General features: G+C 35.2%; 1 protein-coding gene across 1 annotated transcript in view; it reads right to left on the bottom strand.

Moving 5' to 3' along the window:
- Positions 1 to 232: 232 nt before the first annotated feature.
- Positions 233 to 26,791, bottom strand: part of LOC145296038 (peptidyl-prolyl cis-trans isomerase FKBP11-like) — a 792,198-nt gene continuing 765,639 nt past the window's right edge. The window contains exon 5 of the mRNA XM_080142082.1: positions 233 to 463. Coding sequence (XP_079998208.1) covers positions 255 to 463 — 209 coding nt within the window. The 3' untranslated portion in view covers positions 233 to 254. The remainder of the gene's footprint in view (positions 464 to 26,791) is intronic.

Raw genomic sequence — 26,791 nt, 5'->3', positions numbered from 1 at the left:
GTTCCTATCCGTTGCAGTTACCACCTGACGAAGGCCGGAGGAATAGTTGGCCGAAACGTTGTGAAACAACTAAGAAAAAGATGAGAATAATAATTCGCAATAAATAAAAATTAATAAATAATACTCATCTCAATGATTCCAATTAAAAATAATAAATTTGTTTTAAGGTTTAAATTGTATAAATTCGTAATCCTTTTTTGTACATGCCAATAAAAAACGCAAACACTTCATCTTCAAAAAATATATTTATTTGGTTACCGCTTTTTCTTTCGTTCTTTTTTTTCTTTGAGTCGCCCTGTTTCCGACTGATATTTTTTATATAGAGTGTATCCCAAGTATACGGTGAGAATTGGAATGGTCAAAAATTGCAGCATCTGGAAAAACCTCTTTTCCAACTCGGGAGATTTGGGCTTTGATTTTACAATCTTCATCAACTGAGTCTCGAACGTTAGTGTGGCATCAGCTGCAATAGAAAATGAAAAAGATCAAAAGTTAGGAAAGCCAAAAATTATGCTTTTCATTCTATTCAAAATGCAAACCAGTTCATAATTTCATTATTATGATTATTGAAATAGGAAAAAGAAACGGTTTCTTTTAATTGTTTTTTAATTTTATAGTTTCATCACATGTTGTACTCCATCTGGCGATTAGCTGCAGTCACAATCTATGGTCCATCTGAAGTACAGATCCTATTAGTAGCATAATACGCTAGTAATGAACACACAATTACTCCCCAGCTATGAATAAAATAACAATTTGTGTTCAATCGATAGTATACAATGAATCTTTTACAATACATATCATTTCATCATTTAAAAACTCAAGTGTCGTAAAAAGATAAACGACATTTTACAAAATGGATTCTTTTCTGTAACAATTTATTCAAATGCTAATTTCTTTTTGTTTCTGTGTGACACAACAACAACAAAAATTAAGAAGAAATAAATGGGAAACGTAGATTCTCACAGAAGAGATGTTGCGAGTTTGTCTCTGATGTATCGTTATTTTCATGGAATGAGCTTCAATCTATGGTCCCCCCTCGCCAAACTTTCACAAGAAACACTCGTCTAGCTGTAAACACTATCAATAATTCCCCCCACTCTTTATCTGTGCCTAAACCTAAACGTAGATTCCATGAACAAAGCTTTTTTATTAGAACTGCACGCCTGTGGAATTGTCTTCCGTTTTCCTGCTTTCCGCTGACTACAATATGGTTGTCTTCAAGTCTAACGTAAATAAGTTCTTGATGAGCCGTTCCATATAAGTTATCAACTTTACCAAATTTTCATTACTAATGATTACTATAATGTCCAATTTCTACTGTACACTCTTTAACCCTTATCCTTGAGTGGCCTCTTGGCATTGATAATGTGGTGATGCCTATGTAAAAATAAAAAAAAGAAATAATAAAAAAACAAAACAAACAAACAAAAAACAACGATCTACCGTAATAGTGTTTTATTTTTATTTTTGTCAAGAATAACTTTAAACCAATTTTAAAAAATGTTGCAAGAAAAATGAAAGTTTTTTGTTTTAATTGTTTTTGTAATATAATAACTTTATTGCCTGGCGTCCAAATTTATTGTCTTATTTTTAAAGTCGAAACTTGTATTTCATTTTTTCATGTTTAGTACAAATTCTTTGTACTAAAATGGCAACGTGTTTTTTTTTTCTTTTCTTTTCCTTTCTTTTCATTGCGACCAAGAAACCCTTCTCTCATTATGTTTTTATTTGTGGCACTATCGTGTGACCACAGGTATATTTTTAGGATTTGGACGATTTTCAGGTGAGATTATTCGAAGGTCATTTTGGCATTGTGTGTTTGTGCACTTCTAGGCAAAACCATTGGTGAGAGAGACTCGCTTTCCAACGATACATTTCACGGCACAGGTTCTGCAACTCATTTCATTTACTTTTATGTTGATAATAGTCGACAACTTGTTCAGTCGTCTGTATGTACTTGATGATGGTTAATTTTGTTGTAGTGTTCAGCTTTATGATTTACAGGTAACAACTAATTTTTTTAATTCTCTACTAATATTTATCCAAAAGTTGTCTGCTACTTTTGTAGTGTTTCATTGGATAATAATGTTCGTGTTCATTGGTGTTTTCTGGTTTGGCTGATATATTTGACACTCAGTGATTTCCATCAGGTTCCAGACAAATATGAGCAGATGGTTAGATACGGTTCGCAAACTGCACTAGTACTGATTTTGCCACGTACAGTGTACCTCCTTCTGCAACAATTCAACAACACATGTTGATACCCCAGTAATGGTGGTGCATGGAAGACCACTGAAAACCTGGCTTGAGTGCATGCAAAATGACTTGACTGCATGCAAAATGACTTGACTGCATGCAAAATGACTTGACTGCATGCAAAATGACTTAACATCATGCAAAATAACTGCTAATCAATCATATGAATCAGATTGCATGGGGAGCAGGTGTGAAACATTGCCTGGTGTTGCCAAACCTGGAGTCCAAGACACTAGCAGAACCTTAAATACCAAAATTGAATGATGACTACACCTGAATAGTTTTATTTTATTTTAAACTAGCATTTCGGCCCGCCGGCGTTGTCCGAGTGTTTGGAGGTGTATGCTGAGCAAAAAAAAAAAAAAAAAAAAAAGAAAAAGCGGTCAATTTTTTAAAGTTTGACCCCTATTATAACCCCTTAACATTTATTGTTTGGGGCTCAAATCAAGTTTTTAAGTTAGATCCATGTCCAAGGAACCTATATCTAAAATTTCAAGCGTCTAAACCTAAAATTGTCGGAGTTTGGTAGAGTTCTCAAAGGACAAATTGTTGAACTTTGACCCCTTAACAGCCAAATTTCATGTTCACTTTTATCTATATATCTATAAAAGTGAACGTGTCTGTCTGTCTGTCTGTCTGTGTACATTTCCCTACGCAATAACTCTGTCAATTTTTAGTCTATAGACTCGAAATTTGAAATTCCGAGTACTGAGATTTGGGAAAATCGATGTGACGGGTGTCAGCTAGAAATTTGGCTGTTAAGGGGTCAAATTTCAACGATTTGACCTTTAAGAACTCTACCAAACTCCTCCGACAATTTTGGGTCTAGACACTTGAAATTTTAGATATAGGTTCCTTGAACCTGGATCTAACTTAATAAAGTGATTTGAGCCCGAAACTATAAATTTTAAGGGGTCATAATAGGGGTCAAATTAAAAAAAAATTGACTTTTTTTTGTTTTGCTAAGCGTACACCTCAAAACACCCGGGCAAAGCCGGGCTGAAATGCTAGTAGATATATAGATGTAAAACAATAAATCTTTTGATATTGCTTTTTCTAAAATGTTTTTTTTTAGAAATATAAAGCATTTTATATTAATTTGTTTTGCACATTTATTTGTTTTTCTTGTATGAAATACAACGTGTAACGATAAAATTGTCGCCCTAGAAAAGATGACGTGATTCCGTTTCCGTTTGATGTAAACCTGTTTTCTTTTTTTTTTTTTTTTTTTTTTGCAGACCATCTACTAGTAGTGTAGAAATTCCAAGAGCAATAGGAGCCTTCTAACATGTCTGAAAGTAACACAATGTTCAATGATCGGAGATGCACTCTCGTACAACTCCTGCTCTATACTGATGCAAGTTATGACAACAGAACCATTGCCAGCACCTTCAAAATACAAATCCAAACGGATCAACGCTTGAGAGCACAGCTTAACAAAGTTTCTAGCTACGGTTATGGTCTGTGGCGTTGTTCCAAGTGGGGGCAACATCATGCCACCTTACATCTTCGCAGTCAGCTTGAAAGTCAACACCTGGATGTACTGAAGAGTGTGGTGATCCCCTGGTAACACCTATCAACAATCAGGCAGCCACTGGCAGACTCTGGATGTGGCAGCAGGACTCGGCATTGGCCCACAAGTCCAAAGAGACTCAGGCTTGGCTTCAGAAGGAGTGCTACGACTTTGTACCCTTCTCTCACTGACCCTCGTCCTCCTCCAACCTCAATCCGTTGGACTACTTCTTCATCATACGTTGAACACATCAACAACATGACCTCCTACAACACCAAAGTCAGCCTGATCGCCGTCATCTGCAAAGTATTCACCGATCTACCACTGGAAAAGGCATGCTCCCAGTTCCAGACCAGTGTCGAGGTGGCGATTGAGGTTGAAGGCAGCTACATTAAATAGATATCAGCTCGACTACATAATCAAGTTACCTGAATTGATTTTTTAAATAAAAGTTTTAAAATAAAGTTGTAGCGATCTTTTCTTTAGGGCAACAATTTTATTCTACGCTGTATAAACATTCATAAATTTTACTATGTAGATATCTATTTTCTAATTGATAATTTTTGCGCCGGTTTGACTTATATCTAAAACTCAGTGAATCTTGTTATTTTATTTGTCACTGCAAGGTGCTTTGGGCAAATGTTTGTTTCGCCATAACAATGAAAAATGTTTTTTAAGACGAGATGATTGGCTTAAAAAACAAAACATGTCTGAGAACACTGGCGAAAATATTAATTTAGTGTGAAATTTGAAAAAGATTGCCTCAGCCGTTTCAGAACCTATGAGGAACTCACACACAGACTTTTATATAATAATAGATTCATCAACAACTTTATTTTAAAGAAGAGGTTAATATCCATTCCATAACTACACCCCGTGCCAGAATTATATTCAAATCGATATTTTATATTCTTCAAATTTTAGATCTGTGCTTGTATTAGTGTTGCCATATAATGTGCTAAATTTCACAAATTTTCATTGATACTATCGGAGTTAGAACAAAAATATTAATTTGCATATAATTCTGGCACGGGGTATATATATATATATATATATATATATATATATATATATATATATATATATATATATATATATATATATATATATATACAGATACACACACACACACACACACACACACACACACACACATATATATATATATATATATATATATATATATATATATATACTCTTCAGAATAAAATTATCTAACAATCAACTGGTATGAAACCTTCGATTATAAGTTTTACAAAATATTCCTGCCAGTAATATTCTATAAGTACTATCCCACCTAAATAAGAATTGCTCGATATACAAGATAGAGAAAATAAATCAAATTTTAGTCATTCAATGAATTTAAAAATTTATGACGTGAAATGTTTGAATTTCAAATCAAAAGATCTTTATTATTCAATGTAAGACAAAGAATACCTTTAAAATGTTATACGTCCTTATCCTATAGGATTTCGATGTCTACCATCTCTTCAGAGGAGAAAATATCAGCAAATGGTTATAATGGTAAATATGATAAATATCATAGAGTAAGGGAAGTTAATGAAAAGGATATAAAAATTCACTTCCAAATTGCATAGTAAAATCCGAAGTGAATGTCTTTGATGGCAGTGTGGTAAAATGATCCAAACTGTATTTTGAGTAATCCACATCACAAGGTAATGGTCCGAAGTAGGCATTTTCCTAGAGCAATTTTTTTGTCCGGTAAATTCTTTTTTTTTTTATAGGTCCTGTGGATCTGTTATTAATATACATATGAATTAATATGTTTTATAATTATAGAACATGAGCTTAAAATTCCACTCCAAAATAACTTTAAATTGTAAATAAAATAAAAATAAAACAACTTTCAGTAGACAGGTCATGCAAAATAAGAGCAACTTAACCGATAAGAAAAATGAAAAAAGCAAAAGAAAAAAGGAAAAAAAGAAAAAGAAAAATTAAAAATAAAAAATAAAAAAATTAGAAAATTAAAAAAATTAAAAATAAAATCAGGAGAGGCGTTGTTGGAGATTGCGCAACTTTTTCCGCAAAAAGTTTACATGCAGGCACCCTTCGAGTGAGTATCCATAGTCTGTCAAGAGTAAAGTAAGTTACCATATATGTATGTGTGTGTATATATATATATATATACACTATATATATATGATTGCAACGTTTGTCAGACGAGTTCCACTCCCTCAGTCACTGAAAGTGCATGTGCCCGAAGATGACTTTTTAGTCCGGCCAGCGAATTCACACCCCCAAGCAGACATGACACTGAAGACAGTCATTGGTATACATACATATAGATACATACACGCATACATACATACATATATACACATACATACACATACACAAACATATACACATACATATCTAAACGTACACACATATATACATATACATATACATACACAATACATGCATACACATACATACATATATACACATACATACATATACATACGTACATGCATACATACACATATACATACATACATATAAATACACATATATACACATATGATGATTGCAACGTCTTGTCAGACGAGTGCCACTCCCTCAGACAATTAAGGTCCATGAGCCCAAATGCCTGAGGAAGTATCTACACAAAGAGGATGTTACAGAGTTTTAGCTTTGTACGACAGCTAAGTCTCTCTCTCGGTTCAAAATGTTGAGATCCAGCAACAAGCAAGAGCAAGATAACCAGCAACAAGTTAAACTGCAGACCAGCTTAATGAGGGTACTGGTCTCCCGCTTTATGGTTTTTTAAATCAGAGATTTGCTTCTCCTAGAAAGGTTGTCTTCACCACGGCTTACAGGAGTCCTCTCTACCCCAACACACACACACACACATATATATATATATATATATATATATATATATATATATATATATATATATATACATACAAATATACACAGTGCTAGTTGGCCGTTGACCCCGAAAAAGGGTTCATTCGCCCTTTGGAAGGTCTTGTTTTTAATCCTCCAGGGAGACTAGCCGCCCTCCTCACCAAACAAGTCTGGTGGGGGAACCAGTTTAGTCGCTGGTGACCCGACCATGAGGCAGGTAGTACTGGGTTACATGGTACCAGTAGCATATGACATGACCTGACATACACATATACATATACAAATACATACACACATACATATACATGCACATATATACATACATATATATACGGACATATACACATGCATATACATACACATATATACATACACACATACACATACCTACATATACATACACATATATACACATACATACATATTTGCATATATGTACATATATATGTACATACATACACACACAAACATATATCTATATCTATATATATATATACATACATACACACATAAACATATATACTCACATACATATATACATACATATAAGTGATGGGACAATTCCAAAATTTTTCCCGATTCCGATATAATTACCGATTCCTTTCAAAATTTCCGATTCCGATCCGATTCCCAATTCCGATTCCAATTCTTTTAAAATTTATACATATTTAATTAGAGATTTCTTTTGTTTTGTTTTTGTTTTGTTTCTTTCGTAAATTTTCAAATTATTACATAAACCCCTGGTTAATGTCCGCGTATATTTTTCTCAAATGTTTGCTCTGTAATTGATTAAAAATTATAAGACAACAAAACATTTATTTTGATTTTAAAACAAAGCTATATTGTATCAGTTCGTATTTACTGTATAACATGCTACTTACATAAATAGTAAAATAGTTGAAAGTATTCGAAGATTGGTAGGCAAAATAAGAACACGATGTAAGAACAACATATTTAACAACCCCACCTCTAATTGTTACGAACGAATTTCTAAACAATAATGTTACTATTTAGAAAAACATTTTTAACGTAAGATTGCGTGAGCTTTCTGTGCCTTCTCTCTATGAATGAACTAAAATTTTATTTTAATTATAAAAATTTGATAGGTTATTAAATTGATTTACTTTGCTATAAAAATAAAACAAAACAAAGTGAAAACGAAGTGCAAATGGTGATGATGATGATGATGATGATGATGATGATGACAACGACGACGACGACGACGACGACGACTTTGTAGATTAACACGCAGCTAAATCCTGATTCCAAAATGAAATATTACTTTTATAGATTACGTGTTAGAACATTTTTTTAAATTGGCGGAAAGGAAAGCGATCATGGTACTTGTGCAGTTTACGTCCCCCATTAAGAAAAACAAACATTTAAAAAAAAAAACAAGTATATTCTACGTAACCGCTATGGAATGAAGTTCTAAAAAATTTTTTCACTTAATTTCATCAAGTAGTTTTGCTTTTACAGCTTGTTTTCAATCTCGGGAACATGGAATTTCTCTAATAAATCGCTTAATTTATATCAAAGGGAAGTAATCCATTATATTTCGACCAAAATCAATGCTAATGGCGTAGTTTAGATTGACTGTTTCGAATGCCTCGAATGAATGCTTTTAGCGATAAAAACAAAACTTGATGATGTTAAGTGAAATTCTTTTGGCGAACTTCATTCCATAACGGGTACGTATAATATAATTGTTTTTGTTTTTTTTAATTTTCGTTTTTTAATGGGGGACGTAAACTGCACAAGTACCGCGATCATTTAAGAATTTAGAGCGTGAGATCAGTTTCAAATATAAATTTAACGTTAAATGATCATCGTTTCTGGCCACCCTAATTCTTTATGGATGTTAACTAAATTGTTTCCCACTAAATTAAGTTCGATTTGCAACGTTGTAAAACCATGTGTAATCGCTTAAAAAGCAGACACCCCCTCCTCCAATAAGCGCACATAATTTAAAATTGGTAACACACTACAATGTTTTGGAAAAGCAGCTCATTTTACGTTAAATTTATTTGTGAAATCGACCCTCTATTTTAAACTCCTAATCGTTTTATATTTATTTTTTATAATCATGAGTGTTTATAGGCAATGTTTATATTTCATTTTTAAATAGTTACGTGTAAAACGGTACGAAGATGTAAATAATGAATTCTCGTGAAATTATCGGTGTTTTTTTATTCCGTTTTCATTTTTCGCCCATCGCAATTATAACTTTTTGTTGTGAAAAGAAAAGTTCGCTTCTGGATTCGATTTTGGATCAGAACAAAAATAAAAATGACCCCAGTCTATAAGAATTTCTTCAACAATTATTATATTAATACAAAAAATTGGAGGAAGGGGGTTAGCCTCGTTCTAAAACAATACCCCCCACAAGAACCGTTCTACAATTTATTATTAATCAATATTTATTCAATAATTGCCCTTTTTTCCTAGCTGGCCAAAGTGGTCACTTTTCTGTTGCCCAATTTTCCGGACACCTGAAATTCATTTACGATTTTTACCAAGTGAGTAAATACTTTTCAAAATATTTATTTTCAAGCATGGAGGAATGCCGTGTTTCTCTTTTAAACTATATGAGTGAGAACCTAACACCTCCCATCAGTATAAATACTTATTTACAAATAGTCATTTTAAAACTAGAGGGTAGAGAGCTGTTCGAACATGTTTACCCACACATATACACACCCACACGTACGCACGCACGTACGCACACACAAACGCACGCATATACACAGCCTCATACACACACTCACATTCAGGCACACACACACACCCGAGCTCTGAGGTCACTTCCTTTAAAGTGAAAACCAAACATGCGCACCCAGAACACTAACTCCACTATAAAAGTCAACAAAACCTGTTAACTTCCCTTTTTCGTCTGGACCAGCGTTCGACCTGTTGAGTCGACGAACCGACCACACACTCTAATGTCACTATCTCCCCTGGCTTTGGCCCATCGACACAGACATGTGCGCGACGTTCTACTGAGCTTAACCCTTTCTTTCTACAGGTTGGCTTGCCACTTTGCGTTTCTCTATTGCGCGCCACTTTCCTTCTACGCGCGTAGTCGTCAGCGGCTGAATGAACACGTGTACACCGAAGACTTTCATTTCTCAACAGAAAATAAACGACATGTTTATTTTATTCCAGCATTTGAGTTCTTTGTTTTCTTCATTCAATTTGTTTCATTATTTTTTCTTGTAGCGAGTTAGGGTATTTTATATCCTGGTCCGCAACATGAAATGGTGACCCCTTTATTTAAATGAAATGAATGAGAGTGAACGAAACACGTGGTGTAAGCTAAACCCTTCCACACAAATTCACGGCACACACAAAAAATAATTTTTCTCTAACAAACAAACAAACAAACTTGTCGACCACGAGGAGGAACATTTCCAAACCGCGCAAAAGAAATTGAAATATAAAAATTTCAACACAAAACAAAATGGAACTTCAACGGATGGACTTCGACAACGAAACCATGGCATTAAACATTCGGCAACCTGACCAAAACCGAGACGAGGAATTAGCAGAATTAAAGTCGGCGGTTGAGAAGCTTTCGAAGCAGCAAGCCGACGCACTTCAAACGCGTCAACATTCTCACAGAAACGACGACGACACGCGGCGAAATTACAGGCGAAGCTCAAGCAGGAACCGATCCACGTCACGACATAAACAAGATGTGTGTTTCTATCACAGGAGATTCTGCGTCGACGCGAGAAGATGCACTAAACCCTGCGCGTTCAAAAAACCGGCACAGGGAAACGAACCTTCCAGCCAGTAACGACGACGACTGTAGCTGGAGCACATAAAAAAGGTTGTCTATTTTATATCCGAGATAAAATTCACGGATATAACTTCTTAATAGACACCGGAGCGGAAATCAGCGTCATACCGACACCGCATGGCCACTGAACAGGGACTCAATTTTTCAACTTAAAAGCCGCCAACGGTACAAAAATACCCACTTTTGTCGAAAAAAACTTAAATTTGAACCTTGGAATGCGGAGGAATTTTTTATGGAATTTCACCATAACCAACGTGACTACTCCAATTTTGGGCGCGGATTTTTTTAGCCCATTTCAACCTGTCTGTCGACATGACTCATCACACATTGACAGACAACGAAACGAAGATTTCAGTGAGAGGAACTACCTCGAAATTTTTAATCACCGAAATCAGCACTGCCTTACCCGAAGATTTACACGTCCGCCGGTTATTCCAAAAATTTCCTCAACTTTCCCAGCCGTTTAAAAATACGGACCCCATAAAACACAGCGCTAAGCATTATATTAAGACAACAGGACCGCCCGTCTATTCAACTCCCAAACGCTTAAAATCGAATAAATACAAATTGGCAAAATCCGAGTTTCAAAACTTATTTATTTTCAAGCATGGAGGGATGCCGTGTTTCTCTTTTAAACTATATGAGTGAGAACCTAACACCTCCCATCAGTATAAATACTTATTTACAAATAGTCATTTTAAAACTAGAGGGTAGAGAGCTGTTCGAACATGTTTACCCACACATATACACACCCACACGTACGCACGCACGTACGCACACACAAACGCACGCATATACACAGCCTCATACACACACTCACATTCCGGCACACACACACACCCGAGCTCTGAGGTCACTTCCTTTAAAGTGAAAACCAAACATGCGCACCCAGAACACTAACTCCACTATAAAAGTCAACAAAACCTGTTAACTTCCCCTTTTCGTCTGGACCAGCGTTTACCACATGGGAATAATACGGCCCTCGAAAAGTGCTTGGTCATCACCACTCCACATGGTACAGAAAGCTGACAACACCACATGGCGACCGTGCGGAGATTTTAGACGCTTAAATGCAAAAACTGCTCCAGATAGATATCCTATCCCCCATATCCATGACTTCACCAATGGACTCCAAGGCGCCACAATTTTCTCCAAACTGGACCTCGTTAAGGCATATTTTCAAATTCCAGTCGCGGAAGAAGACATTCATAAAACCGCACTAACCACACCATTTGGCCTTTACGAGTTCCTAAGGATGCCTTTCGGGCTGAGAAACGCCTGTCAAACTTTCCAGCGTTTGATTGACAAAGTTTTCAGAGGTCTGCCGTTCATATTCGCTTATGTGGACGACGTTGTAATTGCCAGCAGAAACCTCGAAGAACACCGGCTACACTTGGAACAAACTTTTGAAAGACTGTCACATTTCGGTCTTAAACTAAATACCGATAAATGTGTTTTTGGCCACCAGGAAATTCAATTTCTTGGTCATTTAATTGACAACGATGGAATCTCCCCTTTGCCTGAAAAAGTAAGTGCTATTTCGAATTTCTCTCTACCGACATCTGTCAGACAAGTACGTCGTTTTGTAGGCATAATTAACTATTACCGACGTGTTTTGCCTAACTGTTCCACGTTACTCGTACCTTTAACGGACTTGTTAAAAAACCGAACCAAAAACCAACAGTTAGTTTTGGAAGAACCTGCACTACAGTCCTTCGAACATTCGAAAACTGCTTTGGCAAACTTGCATATATCCAAGATAGCGATATAACAGAACTTACGCTTACGATGGACGCATCGGAAATAGTAGTAGGAGCTGTCATTCACACAATTTCTGACAACAAAATGACCCCTATTTCATTCTTCTCTGCCAAGTTAAACAAAGCGCAGACTAAATATAACACTTTCTCGAGAGAGTTACTTGCAATGTACCTTGCAATTAAGCACTTTAAACATCTCCTCGAGGGCAGAAAAGTTTCCATTTATACGGATCATAAACCTCTAACATTTGCTCTACACACACATGTCGACAAATATGGTCCACGAGAAATTCGACACCTGGACTTTATAGCCCAATATTCTACCGATCTACGATACGTAAAAGGACAGGAAAACGTTGTAGCTGACGCTTTATCTCGCGCAACTATAGCTTCTCTAAATTCCACTCCACTAAGTATGGAATTAATAGCACAAGAGCAATTAACCAGCTATAATGGACAAAACTTCTCTGAATCTAAAAGAAATGCCGATACCATTCGGAACAACTATTTTCTATTGCGATGTTTCACAAAAACACCCTCGCCCTTATATTTCACGCAGCCTCAGACGACAAGTTTTCCAGCACTTCCACAATTTGTGCCATCCAGGAAAACGTGCCATCGTGAAATTAATAGCGGAACGTTTTGTTTGGCCAAATATGAATACGGACATCCGTAGTTGGACCAAAACTTGCAATCCTTGCCAAAAAAAAAACAAAAAACAAAAAACGAAGTTCACAGGCACACAAAATCACCTTCAGGAACTTTCAGTGTACCAGACGCTAAGTTTACTCATGTGCATATCGACTTGGTTGGACCCTTGCCCACTTCAAAAGGACATACCCACATCCTTACTATAGTCGATAGATTCAGCAGATGGCCGACAGCAATATCAGCCGCAACAATAGCCAGAGCGATCTTACAAGATTGGATAGCAATTTTCGGAGTGCCCTCCGTAATCAAAACGAACAGGGGCTCACAGTTCCAATCAACTCTTTTCACTGAATTCAACCATTTGTTGGGAACAAAGCACATTAAGACTACTGCCTATCATCCTTGCGCAAACGGTATGGTGGAACGATTGCATAGACAATTAAAAGCATCTTTGGCTATGAACGAAAACAAATCGGACTGGGCAGACAATCTGCCACTCATTCTCTTAGCAATTCGCAACACTGTGAAGGAAGATTTGCAGAGCACACCTGCAGAATTAGTTTTCGGATCAACACTGATTTTACCAGGATAATTCTGCGAAAACAATACAGACATTTCCCCAACGACAACTTTTGTGACGGACTTAAAACACAAAATGTCACAATTAAAATTTACTCCAACCAAAAAGCCAGACACGAACATTTTCATTCCAAGCGATATTTACACATGTAAATACGTTTTTATCAGGAACGACGCAGTAAAAAACCCACTATGTCCAAATTATTTCGGACCTTATTTAGTTCTCGACAGGAGTAAAAAGTATTTTACGATATTAAAAAGAGAAAAAAAAGACACTATAGCAATAGACAGACTTAAACCTGCATTCATAGACGAACAATTACACGTTTCTCCTAGTCCAATACAAGAACATACACACTCAGAAACGGACAAAGAAATTACACAAAACAACACACCACAAACAACAACAAAAACTGTTCGAAAAGTTCATTGGCCAAAACATTTCAAACAATATATAACTTATTAAAAAATATATATATATACATAAAAAAACAAAACGAAATACGTTTCGCTTGTATATGTATATTTTTTTCTCCCCAGGAGGGGGAGTCTTGTTCGAACATGTTTTCCCACACATATACACACCCACACGTACGCACGCACGTACGCACACACAAACGCACGTACGCATATACACAGCCTCATACACACATCCGAGCTCTGACGCCACTTCCTTTAAAGTGAAAACCAAACATGCGCACCCAGAACACTAACTCCACTATAAAAGTCAACAAAACCTGTTAACTTCCCTTTTTCGTCTAGACCAGCGTTCGACCTGTTGAGTCGACGAACCGACCACACACTCTAACGTCACTATCTCCCCTGACTTTGGCCCATCGACACAGACATGTGCGCGACGTTCTACTGAGCTTAACCCTTTCTTTCTACAGGTTGGCTTGCCACTTCGCGTTTCTCTATTGCATTCCCCTTTCCTTCCACGCGCGTAGTCGTCAACGGCTGAATGAACACGTGTACACCGAAGACTTTCATTTCTCAACAGAAAATAAACGACATGTTTATTTTATTCCAGCATTTGAGTTCTTTGTTTTCTTCATTCAATTTGTTTCATTATTTTTTCTTGTAGCAAGTTAGGGTATTTTATATCCTGGTCCGCAACAGAGCTGAGCCCGGCACTTTTCCAACAGTCCTAATTTTCTGTTACTAAAATGCGGGGTTTCCCTATTTATCCATTTTTACCATTTTTGCCGTTGCCACTTTTACCCTGCTATTTATTCCCTTGCAATTTTACCGAGCACCAAGAAATAACAGAGTAAAATTTTAAGCAATATTTATTTTTAAATATCATTGGGGAGATGATTTAGTTCCCATTTAAAACTAGCGTAGCCCACTAAATCCCTCTTCAGGACGGTCTTAAAATCTATTTTGCAAATTAAAATTATGGATATTGTAAATATCATGACCTCTAGAATAAATGTGCTATTGTGATAATTGAAATGATCTTAGATAGTGTAAGATAGAGTATTACCACAACTTCCAATTTCACACATATTTGATGGTATTGTGCCTAATTTGTGAAAATATGCTATATATTTTACCCAATAAATAATTCAAAGTGTAGTATCTGTTCTGATATTACAGTTTATCCTTTATGCCCTCTGCCACTGACAGAAAAATCCTTCTAGACTGAGAAAAGTTTCATTTCCGTTTCAATCCAGAGTATCCCTTTTTGGGAGAGTTGGATTCCCTATATTAAAAACTAGGGGAAGACAAGTAAATAGAATCACATGTAAACTAACTCACACACCCCAGACAAAATGAGATTCTATATTTTTAGGCGATTATGTGAACATATTAACCCCCCACCAAAAAAAAAAAAAAAAAAAACCCAACTAATTTAAAATTTAGAGAGTGGGATCAGTTTAGTATATATATTTAAAGTAAAATCGTCTTCATTTTCAGGCCATTATAAATTATTATGATTGTTCACTAAATTCTTAGACTGGTAAGTTCATAAAACCCGTATATTATCACTTAAAAAAAAATATTATTATTTTGCTTCTCATCTGGTGGATATATTTTTCGTGTTTTTATTCATAGTAACATGTTTATTCAGCTCGAAAAATATACATTGTTTACCGATGTATTGGAAAATTCAAAATGGCGCCCGATTCTCTCTTTAACACGGTAAATTCGGGAAAAGGTGTTATAAATAATAAACTAGACAAAATACTATTAAAAAACAACCGAATATATGTCAACCTATGTCACGGAAATATATATTGAGCGAGTTTCTAACTGTATTTTGTCTAATTTTATATTTTTAGCACCTTTTCCCAAACTTACCGTGTTAAAGAGAGAGAGTTCGGCGCCATTTTGAATTTTCCAATACATCGGTAAACACAGTATGCGTTTCGAGCTTAATAAATATGTTACATTAAATAAAAACACTGAAAACATATCCAGTTAGGTAGAAAAGTAACTTATCTTGCGTTTGATAACATTTATTTGTTATATATTCGTTTTTTGACAACTTTTTCGAATCTGTGTACAGTAATACAAACCCCAATTTTTATATAATATTTTTCAGTCCATTCTTTTAATAATAAATAAAACTTTTCACGGAGTATTCAAATATTTTAAAGTAAGCATTTTTCATGGCAGTGTTTTTTTTTGTTCTTTTCTTTTTTACGATTGGTGAATTATCAATATTTTAGCACGGGGCGTAATTCATTTCTTTGAAATATATTTAAAACTTCAATTTTTTGTTTTTTTATAACATTTTAACTGTAAATAATTTACATAACGATAATTTACATAACGAGTTTTACTGTACATTCGAAAAAGTTGTCAAAAAACAAATATATAACAAATAAATGTTATCAAAGGCAAGATAAGTTACAAATATGCCAATATTTTTCTTTTTAAAATATATTGACAAACATTGTATGATTTTCGAAGCGATTACACGTTTTAAAGTGAGTAAAATCACTAAAAACCTTTCCAACTAGGTAGAAGAGTAACTTATCTTGCCTTTGATAACATTTATTTGTGATAGATTTGTTTTTTGACAACTTTTTCGAATCTATGTGTACAGTAATACAAACCTAAAATTTAATTTAATTTGAAAATAATATTTAAAATACATGTGCGTACACTGCACAAGCACCCTTATTATTATCATAATAATAGTAATAATAATAATAATTGTTAAGTTTGCAAGTTGAAACAAGCAACGTAGAAAGCAATACAAATGACGACTCAACAACAAAGGTAGATCAAATAAGAAGTGTATTAGGAAAAGGTATATTTACAGGGTATTTACATAATGGTGTCAAATAAGAGAGTCTTTGCTGGAGAAACATATCTGCTCTAGACGGCCTTCGGTGGCTTCTGGTGTATACACACTAAGACTAACTGAGTCTTCCTATTTATGTGTAATTACTATCCACATATGCAAATGAATGTGTGCTACCACAAAACCCTCCTCCCAAGATTTGAAGTCGCACAGATTTCAATATCTTTTTCTCTTGTGATTTAACATTAATGGTTCATTAAACTTTCTTTTTCTACCTGATCTTCGGGGTTCAGGTGTATATTGAGGCAGTTCCAAATTAAAGGATTCGTATATGATGTCCATGGTTTCCTCCTCTTCGACTGCTGTTGTATAATCACCATCTTGAATGTGGCGTTTTTTTATTTGGTTCAGGTTCCTTTTATGTATATTTTGTGGACCTTTAATCATGTATGTACAATCACCAATGCGTTTATCCACTACTCCACATTCCCAGTAAGAAGTGTTATTCCTGTAGCACTTGAAATATACTCGATCTCCCGAGTTAAATTTCTTTCTTATCATGTGTGTAGTGTTTCGGACAATTGCCTGTCTTGGCAATAGTTTATCAAACGCTGATTTCACCTTTCTGGCAAACATTAAATCAGCTGGTGATATCTTTGACGGGGTATTAGGGTGCGGTGTAATCCTATATATTTACAAAAATTGTTACAAAGCTTTTTCCGTTGGTAGCCCAATGGATTTTTTCAACGCTTGTTTTAACGTGTCCATGAACCTCTCCGCGAGGCCGTTCGATCTTGGATGATACGACGGAGTAGTGATATACTTTACTTGGAACGTGTCACAAAATTCCTCAAAGTCTGTGGATGTGAATTGAGTTCCATTGTCAGTGACCAGTGTGTCTGGTACACCAAATCGTGCAAATAACTCGTGTAGGAATCCTATTGAGTTGTTCGTTGTTGGATTTCTGCAACGCATTACCTCAGGCCATTTTGTATAACTATCTACTACAATTAAGTAGTAATTTTCTCCTATTAGACCAGCGAAGTCCATGTGGATTCTCGGTCATGGGTGGTCGGTTTTCGGCCAAGGTTTGTGTACTATAGGTGGGGATTTTGCCGCTAACTGGCATCCTTCACATCTATTTATTGTTGTAACTATGTCGACGTCCATGTTACGCCAGTATACGTAGCTTCTCATTAGAGACTTCATTCGATTTATCACCGGATGTCCTGTGTGGAAGTCTCTCAAAATCCTCTTCTGCAACGTTTAAGGTATTACTACTCTCTCGCTATATAATAAAACCTCGTTACATATGTAAACATTTCCTGAACCTTTTTGTCATTTATAATTTTTTCTTTTATATCATTTATTCATCTTTATCAGCTTCTCTTTTAATGTCCGATAAAGTTACGGGTAGTTCTTTAATGATGTTTGCTACCATATTTTTCATTTCGACGTTTGTTCGAATTGCTGCAATCACTGATTCTTCCAAATTATGTTTCTGTGGTATCAGTCTTGAAAGTCTATCCGCATGGCAAATCTTCTTCGATGCTATATGTTGTAGCTGGAAATCGTAATTCAGTAGGATCGTACCCCAGCGCAGCAATCTATTTGGCAATCCTTTTTTTGATCCGTAGATTGTGACTGATGGTTTATGGTCGGTTTCTAGTATGAATTGTCTACCATATAAATATCGGTGGAATTTAGTCAATGCAAAGATTATACTCAACGCTTCTTTTTCAATCTGTGAATACGCCTTCTCTGCTGGAAGCAGCGTTCTTGAAGCGTAAGCTATCGGCTTTCTAGATCAATTAGGCATGATATGTTGAATGCATGCTCCTATGCCGTAGGAACTAACGTCACTAGCGTCGACTATATTTAATTTTGTGTCATAGTGAGTTAGGAATAATTCAGATGTTAGTGCGCTCTTTATTTTGTCAAAAGCGGTTTGACATTCTTGCGTCCAGTTCAAAGGTGTGCCCTTTTTTAACAGCTCATTTAAGGGAGCTCGCAAACCATGCATCCCTTCAATAAAAGATTGGTAATAATTTGCGAGTCCTAAGAAACTCTGCAAGGTTGTTACGTTATTAGGTGCTGGCATGTTTTTTATTGCCGCAGATCTTTCTGGGTCTGGACATCGCACATGTTTATTTATTATATGTCCAAGATACTTAATTTCGCTCATACAAAAGTCGCATTTATTTTCTTTTACTTTAAACCCGAATTCTTGTATTCGAGTGAATACTTGTTTTAAATGCTCCTTATGTTCTTCTAGGGATTTGCTCCTGATAACAATGTCGTCCAGGTATTCACATCCGCACTCAATACCACTTAGCATGGTGGCCATCGCTTGTTGAAAAATGGCAGGCGCTACTTTGATGCCAAAGGGCAACCGGTTGTATTTGTACAATCCCTTATGCGTGTTGATGCATAGTATTTTTGAGCAATTCTCCTCGACCGGTATTTATAAATACGCGTCGCTCAAGTCTATCTTGGAGAAGATATTACCACCATTCAACTTTGTGAATATTTCCTCTGGGCTTAGTAGAGGGTAATGGCAATCTTGTAATATGGAGTTTAGACCTGTCGAAAAGTCTGAGCACACTCTGATTTCATCATTCTTTTTCTTTACATATGCGGTGGGGGCTGCCCAGTCGCTATGTTCTATTTTTGATAGTATTCCTGTCTGTTCCAATCTGTCTAATTCTTTATTAATCATTTCCAACCCCGCGAACGGAACGTTTCGCTTTTTTCTAAAAATTGGGCTGGTGTTTTCTTTAAGTTCAAACGAGGCCTTAAATTTATTGCAACAACCTAATTTAGCCATAAATACATCAGGGAATAATTTTTTTAAGTCCTCTTTTATATTTTCTGTTGTTGGAGTAGTACATTCTATTTTTTTACAGAATGTATTAACTGGCTTATCCCAGAGTCCAAATTTCTCAATCAAATCTATTCCAAACAGGTTTTCGCTATTTTTCAATACGAACATTTTTAATTTCTTCGTAATCCCTTTCAATTTTATCGGAAGAATGACTTCTTCAAATTTTATCTCACCACCGGTTACCTCCGAGCTGATTTACTTGTTTTCATCATGGTTGGTTTACCCAACTTTTTCCATGTATTCAAGTTTATTATAGAAATATCGGATCCTGAATCCAGTTGTAATTTTATTGGCGTTTTAAATATTTCCACTTTTATGTATTTTCGCCGATTTTTGTCTAATTTTTCATTTGATTTTGTTTGCTGTACTCTCTTTCTGGTGAAATCTCTATATCTGCAACAATCGCTTTTGTGTCCGACTTTCTTGCAAATGTAGCATTTTTTCTTCTTATAAGGGCAATCCGATTCCCAATGTCTTTCTGCGCATCTCTTACAGTTATATCTAGGAAGAGACTTGTTATATTCTTTACTATAATTATAATTATTATATTTGGAATATCTCGTTCTGTTTTGACTGCTTTTATTAGTATAGTTCTTGGTTGGTGTGTATGGTTTTCTAACCTCTCTTACATATGCCACTCCGGATTCTTTTATCTTTTTTGAATCCTTTTTTAGTGTAATGGCCCTTTCACAATTCTCTGCTAATTTCTGAAGTGTTAAATCTTGCTCAGATTCCAGCTTAGACAACACTCGTCTGCGTATTTCTGCATTTTTCGTGGAGACTAACCCTTGTGCAAAGATTAGGCATTTGAAATCTTCTACTGTTAGTTCCGCTAGCTTAAAATTATCAGAGTTTTTGTTGACAACTGATGCGTATGTCAAATAATCTTGGTTGTCCATCTTCCTTAGATTCATACACAACCATCTCTTATGAAAAAGAGATATATTCGGATTAAATAATTCTTTTAGTAATTTTACAGTTTCCATGAAATCTAATTCCGTAGTTTTTTTAGGTAGTATATAATCTACGAACTTGCTGTGTTCTCTTACACCCAACTTTCTGAGTAAAAGGCTCACTTTCTGGCTATTTGGCCAACTTTTGCAGTCCTGTTGAAAGAAATCCTCGTATCTGGTATAGTATGCTTAAAAAGTCTTTTCTTCCTCCGGCACATAATTAAATGTGTCCATGCTATTAAATATAGTTGTATGCGAGAAATTAGTACTGTCGACATTTTCTCGATTAGTCTTTAATAGTTCCAGTCTTTTAGCAAAACGTTCATTTTGCCTTTCTTCATATTCAAATTGTAATTTCTCCTGCCTTTCTTCTTGTTCAAGTTGTAATTTCTTCTGCCGTTCTTCTTGTTCTAATTGTAATTTCTTCTGCCTTTCTTCTTGTTTCATTTGCCATTTCAATAATTTCTCCTCTCAACGTGCATCTAGCTCGGATTGCGCCTTTTGTTGCGTCTGCAAAAATTGCATTAACATTCTAGATAAATCTTCCATTTTTTTGTATCGTTCAGTAGCAGTAATGCAGTTACGAAGAAAAATTGTACAATTTCACATGCAACACAATATCGGTACCATATAAAATGGCTTGTATTACAAAAAAAAATTGTTCATAGTTCCTGTTTTCAATAGTTATATCGCTGCTCGAATAATATTTTCTCACTTCGCTAGCGAGTCAAGCTCATCCAACCACAACATAAGAACTGAGGCTTTTGCTGAAACCACAAAATACGATTTACTTTTCCGTTTTAGGCATTTCCTAATAAATAACAGCCGAACTTAAGTACAACTCTTTCCATAGAAAAAAATTGTTTTTTTCAACTCGAGTCACAATTGAAAAAAATAAAATGTATGGACTCCATTCAATTTTTTTTTTTGCGTGACGTGTTACTGTCTTATATCCGTTATCCAGTGACAACATGATTTTAGTTTAACTGTGGTATTTATTTAAATACCGAAGGGAAAAATTTGTGTATAAGTGTATTAGGAAAAGGTATATTTACAGAATATTTACATAATGGTGTCAAATAAGAGAGTCTTTGCTGGAGAAACATATCTGCTCTCGGCGGCCTTCGGTGGCTTCTGGTGAACACACACTCAGACTAACTGAGTCTTCCTATTTATGTGTAATTACTATCCACATATACAAATGAATGTGTGCTACCACAACAATCATAAAAAAAACTGGTGTAGATGACATCGACTGCCGCCACACCACACCAACTAGTTGTGAAGGGTCAGGGAGGATGGAATGACCGAGGTGAGAGAGTACTGTAGGCACCGCCAAAAATGGCCGCCAAATCAAGTTGTTGTTTTTTAAAACGAAATTACATTTATTAAAATCCATTATTTCTGAGTAACTTTTTTTTCCAGAAAGATAAAACCCTGAATTTTATCATATAGAAAACAGAATAATGTAAAACTTTTTCTACTATTTTTAATTAAATTTTAAATGTTAAATTTTCCCAAAAAGTTAACAATTGACATTTTTTGTCTTGCACAAAAAACGTACATAAATATTAAAAAAAAAAGGTTTTTGAAATAATTAATTTATTTATTTATTGTCTAAGATTTAGGATGATTTTCTAAGAGAATATGCAAAAATATTATAATATAAGTACCTGGATTTCAAATAATTCCACTTTTCCATATAGGTAACCAGTTATTTCGCGTCAATCTAGAGTTCAAATCGACACTGTTTACGTTTGCGTTTGATAAGAAGCAAACTATGGAAGACCAAACAGGCCAAAATAACTTATTTTTCAGTGACGAAAATTTCAATGTATTATTAAGCTGAGGCTGGCCAGTACCAGATGGGTGACCATTTGTATGAGTTTGGTTTTTAATGTGTATGTGTGTGGGGGCCAGGCTCCCCAAAAATGGGGGGGGGGCAATTTAAAGCAGAATAAAAAAAATTATTTCAGCGCGTTTGGTCCACCGTAGTCGAAAGGCGGCAAACGTTTTCAAACGGGATCGAAAAAAATGATGCTATTTTTAACACAAAGGGCACAATATTTATCGAATTTTTTTTTTGTACCGATTCTTCAAAGCATGCTCTGTTTAATAATGGTCATGCATTATTCGGCTCGCTAAAAAGAAATTGTTAATTTATTTATCAAAGATTTTAAAATGGCTTTTTTCGTATAAATATTAAAAAATTTGTTTTTTGTTTTGCTTAACTTAAATTAATTATTTTACTTAACATATTCACCGAATTTCACACTTCAAAACCCAAAAGCGGTATAATTAAACATAATCGAAGTTCTGATATTCAGACGTCAAAATAAGGTATGCAAACAATTTTTTTTTAATCTATTATTCTGTCCCTTACAACAACACAATATGTTTTGTTCGGTTTCAGATGATTATTTTAAGCATATTTGTTCCCACTTCAAAACAAGGGGGGGATTGTAAGCAAAAATATATATATATATAAATATCGTTTATGAAAAATAAGTACACTGTTATAAAGTTCATTCTTCTCTTAATAATCGCTGAAAATTTCGTATTGATCGGATAATTACCTGATTTTTGGTAGATTTTTAAAAAGACGGTCCGTCAAAAAGTACTGACCTGCCCCCCCCCCAGTTTTGGCGGTGCCTAGAGTACTGAAGTGTGCAGTTCAAATCTGGTACCTTGGGGAGGCATTTTGTCACCCAAACCCCAGGAAACACCAATGGCCGATGCAACGAGAAATCAGTGACAACGGCTGTTGCGATAACATGCAATCATCTGCACAAGTGGTCAAAAGGTGGAGAACATTGGAAATCTGGGGAGACTTGTAACTTGGTCTCAAGGGAACACCACAGTGAGCAATGATGATGGCTTGTGAGACAACTAATACACTACACTTTGATGAAAAACATGGGAAAAAAATGGACATAGAAAAACAGAAAACCAAAACTTTAAATATAATTTCTGTATTTAAAGTAACAGTTATTTAAATATTTCAACATATAATCTTGTGGAGAAAATCCAGCTTCCCAATAAAGGGCACTCTGGATAGGAACAAAAATAATCTCAGTCATGAAAGATTTCTTCTCCACCGACCGAAGACAGAAAAGGTAAAGTGTAGCATCAAAACAGATACTACACTAATCTTGTTCCGAAGGCCAAAAATATTTGTTTAATGTTTCTTTAATTGTTTGTTCCCTAAATTCATAATTCAGTTTTATCAGTATTAAATTGTATATTGCTTTAAAATTACTTAATTTTACATAGATAATATTTATATTTTATATTGAATAAAGTTCAGTTTATGTAGTAATCGAACTGTGTTCCTTTTTCTTTTTAAAAATGTTTTATTACTCTTTTCAAATGACCCTCATATAGTACTGACAGTCTGACAAATCTTACCTACATTGCCTGCAGACACTTTTCAATTAACAGGCCTTCTTCTTACTCTCGGTGGCCGTGATTATATAGTGGTGGGCTGTAGCCGGCATTGACGCTGCCGTATGAATCCCTTTGATTCCTCCGGTATCATTTATGTTTATAAATGATACCGGAGGAATCAAAGAAAATCACACGGAAGCATGACATTTCACGAGTTCATTTCAGGTTCAATCCAAGGCCAAGCCTTTTCATACGTTTCGCCATGCCTTGTTATATTTGCCAATGCCGAGTAAGGGAGCGGACAAAAAGCTAACCGGACAAAATCCAACACTATTATATTCTACTTTTGATTTAATTAGCAATAATGTTTGATATTATTTTTCTTGACAAAATATTTCTTTAAATTTAAACAATTTTTTCAATACATTGCAAATAAACTGCATTCTTCTAAAGGTTATCTAGCGAATTTTCACAAAGTTTCGAGTTTTATTTTGTTTATTTTACGCAGATAAAATAAATTTAGATCTTCTTTTAATGTTATCATGATCTATAGAGGTTAGTTTTATTAATAGTTTAAAAGGAATAAATATTTATCAACGGTATCAGCAATGAAAAATTAACATAATAAAATATTAAAAGAAACTGTTTTGGAATCGGAAATTAGACACAATTTTTTCCGATTCCGATACCGATTCCAAGACCCCGAAAACTGCCGATTTTTCCGATTCTTAATTCCGATTCCTCGGTACAACACTAATACATATACACTTAGATATACATACATATACATACACATTTACATATACATACATACATGCATACATATAATGATGGCAGATCAATTATTACATGCTTCCAGCATTTCAGGCCTCCACGCATCACAACTTTTCCATCGCCACAGAATTATTTTATTTTAGACAAATGTCTGAGCGAGTATCTATACAAAGATGTTATTACAGAGTTTTAGCTTTGTCACTCTCTCAGTTCAAGATATTGAGATCTAGCAACAAGCAAGAGCAAGATAGCCAACGACAAGTTAAACTGCAGACCAGCTTAATGCGGGTGCTGGTCTCCCGCTTTATGGTTTTTTAAATCAAAGATTTGCTTCTCCTAGAGGGTTGCCTTCACCACGGCTTACGGGAGCCCTCTCTACTCCATATACACATGGAAATAAACACATGCATGCACACATACATGCATACATTCACATGCACACAAACATACATATACATGCACACACACATGCACACATGTCAACATGCACATACACACATACATGCATACATATACGAATGTACATATATATGCATATACACACATACGCATACACGTACATGTAGAATATACATGAAGGAGCGAACAGGAAGACGATTATGATGATGAGTATGATCAAATGAATTTAACATGAATAAAAAAGAAAAACAACCCAAAACACACAATTCATAGAAGAGACAATCATTTGTTGCGATGCCTATGCAACTTTCAAATTTAAGACGCGTCCACAACTGCATGAATCCTCAATGCTCATGACAAGGATAGATGATGGCCACGAATAAATGAATTTAACGTGAATAAAAAAATTTATGTGCCGGCAAAAAGAAAGTCCGCGCTTTTAATTTTTTCAAAAACTACAAATTTAAGCTAAATTTAATGTAACTGTTTAAATAACCTCTACCTCATTTGATTCGGTTTTATTTTTCTATAATTTTACCTGTTCATATTTGACTTTTAATTGAAATATTCTAGAGTTCACGTCCATATAAAAAAAAGAACTTCAAATTGAAGAAGCAAAAAGAAAGTCCGCAGCAACAAATTTGCTTAAAACCAGTTTAAATTATCGCCCCTACATCAGTTTAAAATATCCACGAACAGGCAACAAAGCATCTCTAATCATAATTGCTGTTGTCCCAGTTTATATAACGTAACATTTAGTCCATATGCCACGACTTTCTCTTAGTGATCGTCAGGAGCTCATTAATCTCCACCTTTCTGGTTTATCAATCAAAAAATCGGCCGCAGATTGAAATGTGATGAGAAAATGGTACGAAAGGCTGTGCCAAAGCATCAAAACACCGGCAGTGCTCGTGATGCCCCTAAATCTGGTCGTACTAGAGTTACTTCTAACAGAAAGACAATGCTATCAAGATCCGCAGCCTAAGAAACAGATTTGAAACGGCTCCCCAAATCCAACAACAGTGCAATCTATTTAAGAAGTGTCCTCTTTCTATTGTCAAGAACAGATTAAAGGAATTTAATTTGCGAGGATATGTTGCAAGATGCAAGTCAATTATTTCTGTAAAGAACAGAAAGCGCCGCCTGGACTTCATCAGATGCAATGAAGATCATGACTCTTCATATTGGTCAAAACTGCTATTTAGAGACGAAAGCAAGTTCAGTAGGTTAGGCAGTGATAGTAGGCAGTACGTCCGTCACAGGAAAGATAAATAATTTAATCCTAGGTGCTCAGTTCAATGCTGCGAGGTGGGATAGGGTTAGTTTTGGTGTGGGGCACTATTAGTACCAATGCTCCAGAGCCTATAGTTCGCCTGCAAGGTCGAATTAATTCGACCAAGTACATTAATATGTTGACTGAGCATTTTCTACCCTACTTTGGTCGGAATTTGGATGATAATCCCATCTTCATGCAGGAGAATGCTTCAATTCACACAGCTGGCAATGTCGTCAAGAGAAACCTGGAAGAGCATGATATTCCGTATTTGGATTAGCCTGTACAATCGCCAGACCTCAATCACATCGAAAACGTATGGCATTACATCAAGCAACAGCTACGCAATGATAAAATTTCAAATTTGGATGAAAATTAAAAAATAGTAGGATGAAATTACTTTTTTAAATTGACGTGAACACTATAATATTACAATTAAAAG

Source organism: Euprymna scolopes, chromosome 16 (assembly GCF_053919585.1).
Source record: "Euprymna scolopes isolate OS-2025 chromosome 16, ASM5391958v1, whole genome shotgun sequence".
Taxonomy (NCBI): Eukaryota; Metazoa; Mollusca; class Cephalopoda; order Sepiida; family Sepiolidae; genus Euprymna; species Euprymna scolopes.
Note: the sequence above shows the minus strand (reverse complement) of the source record. Positions and strands in the feature narration are given on the sequence as shown.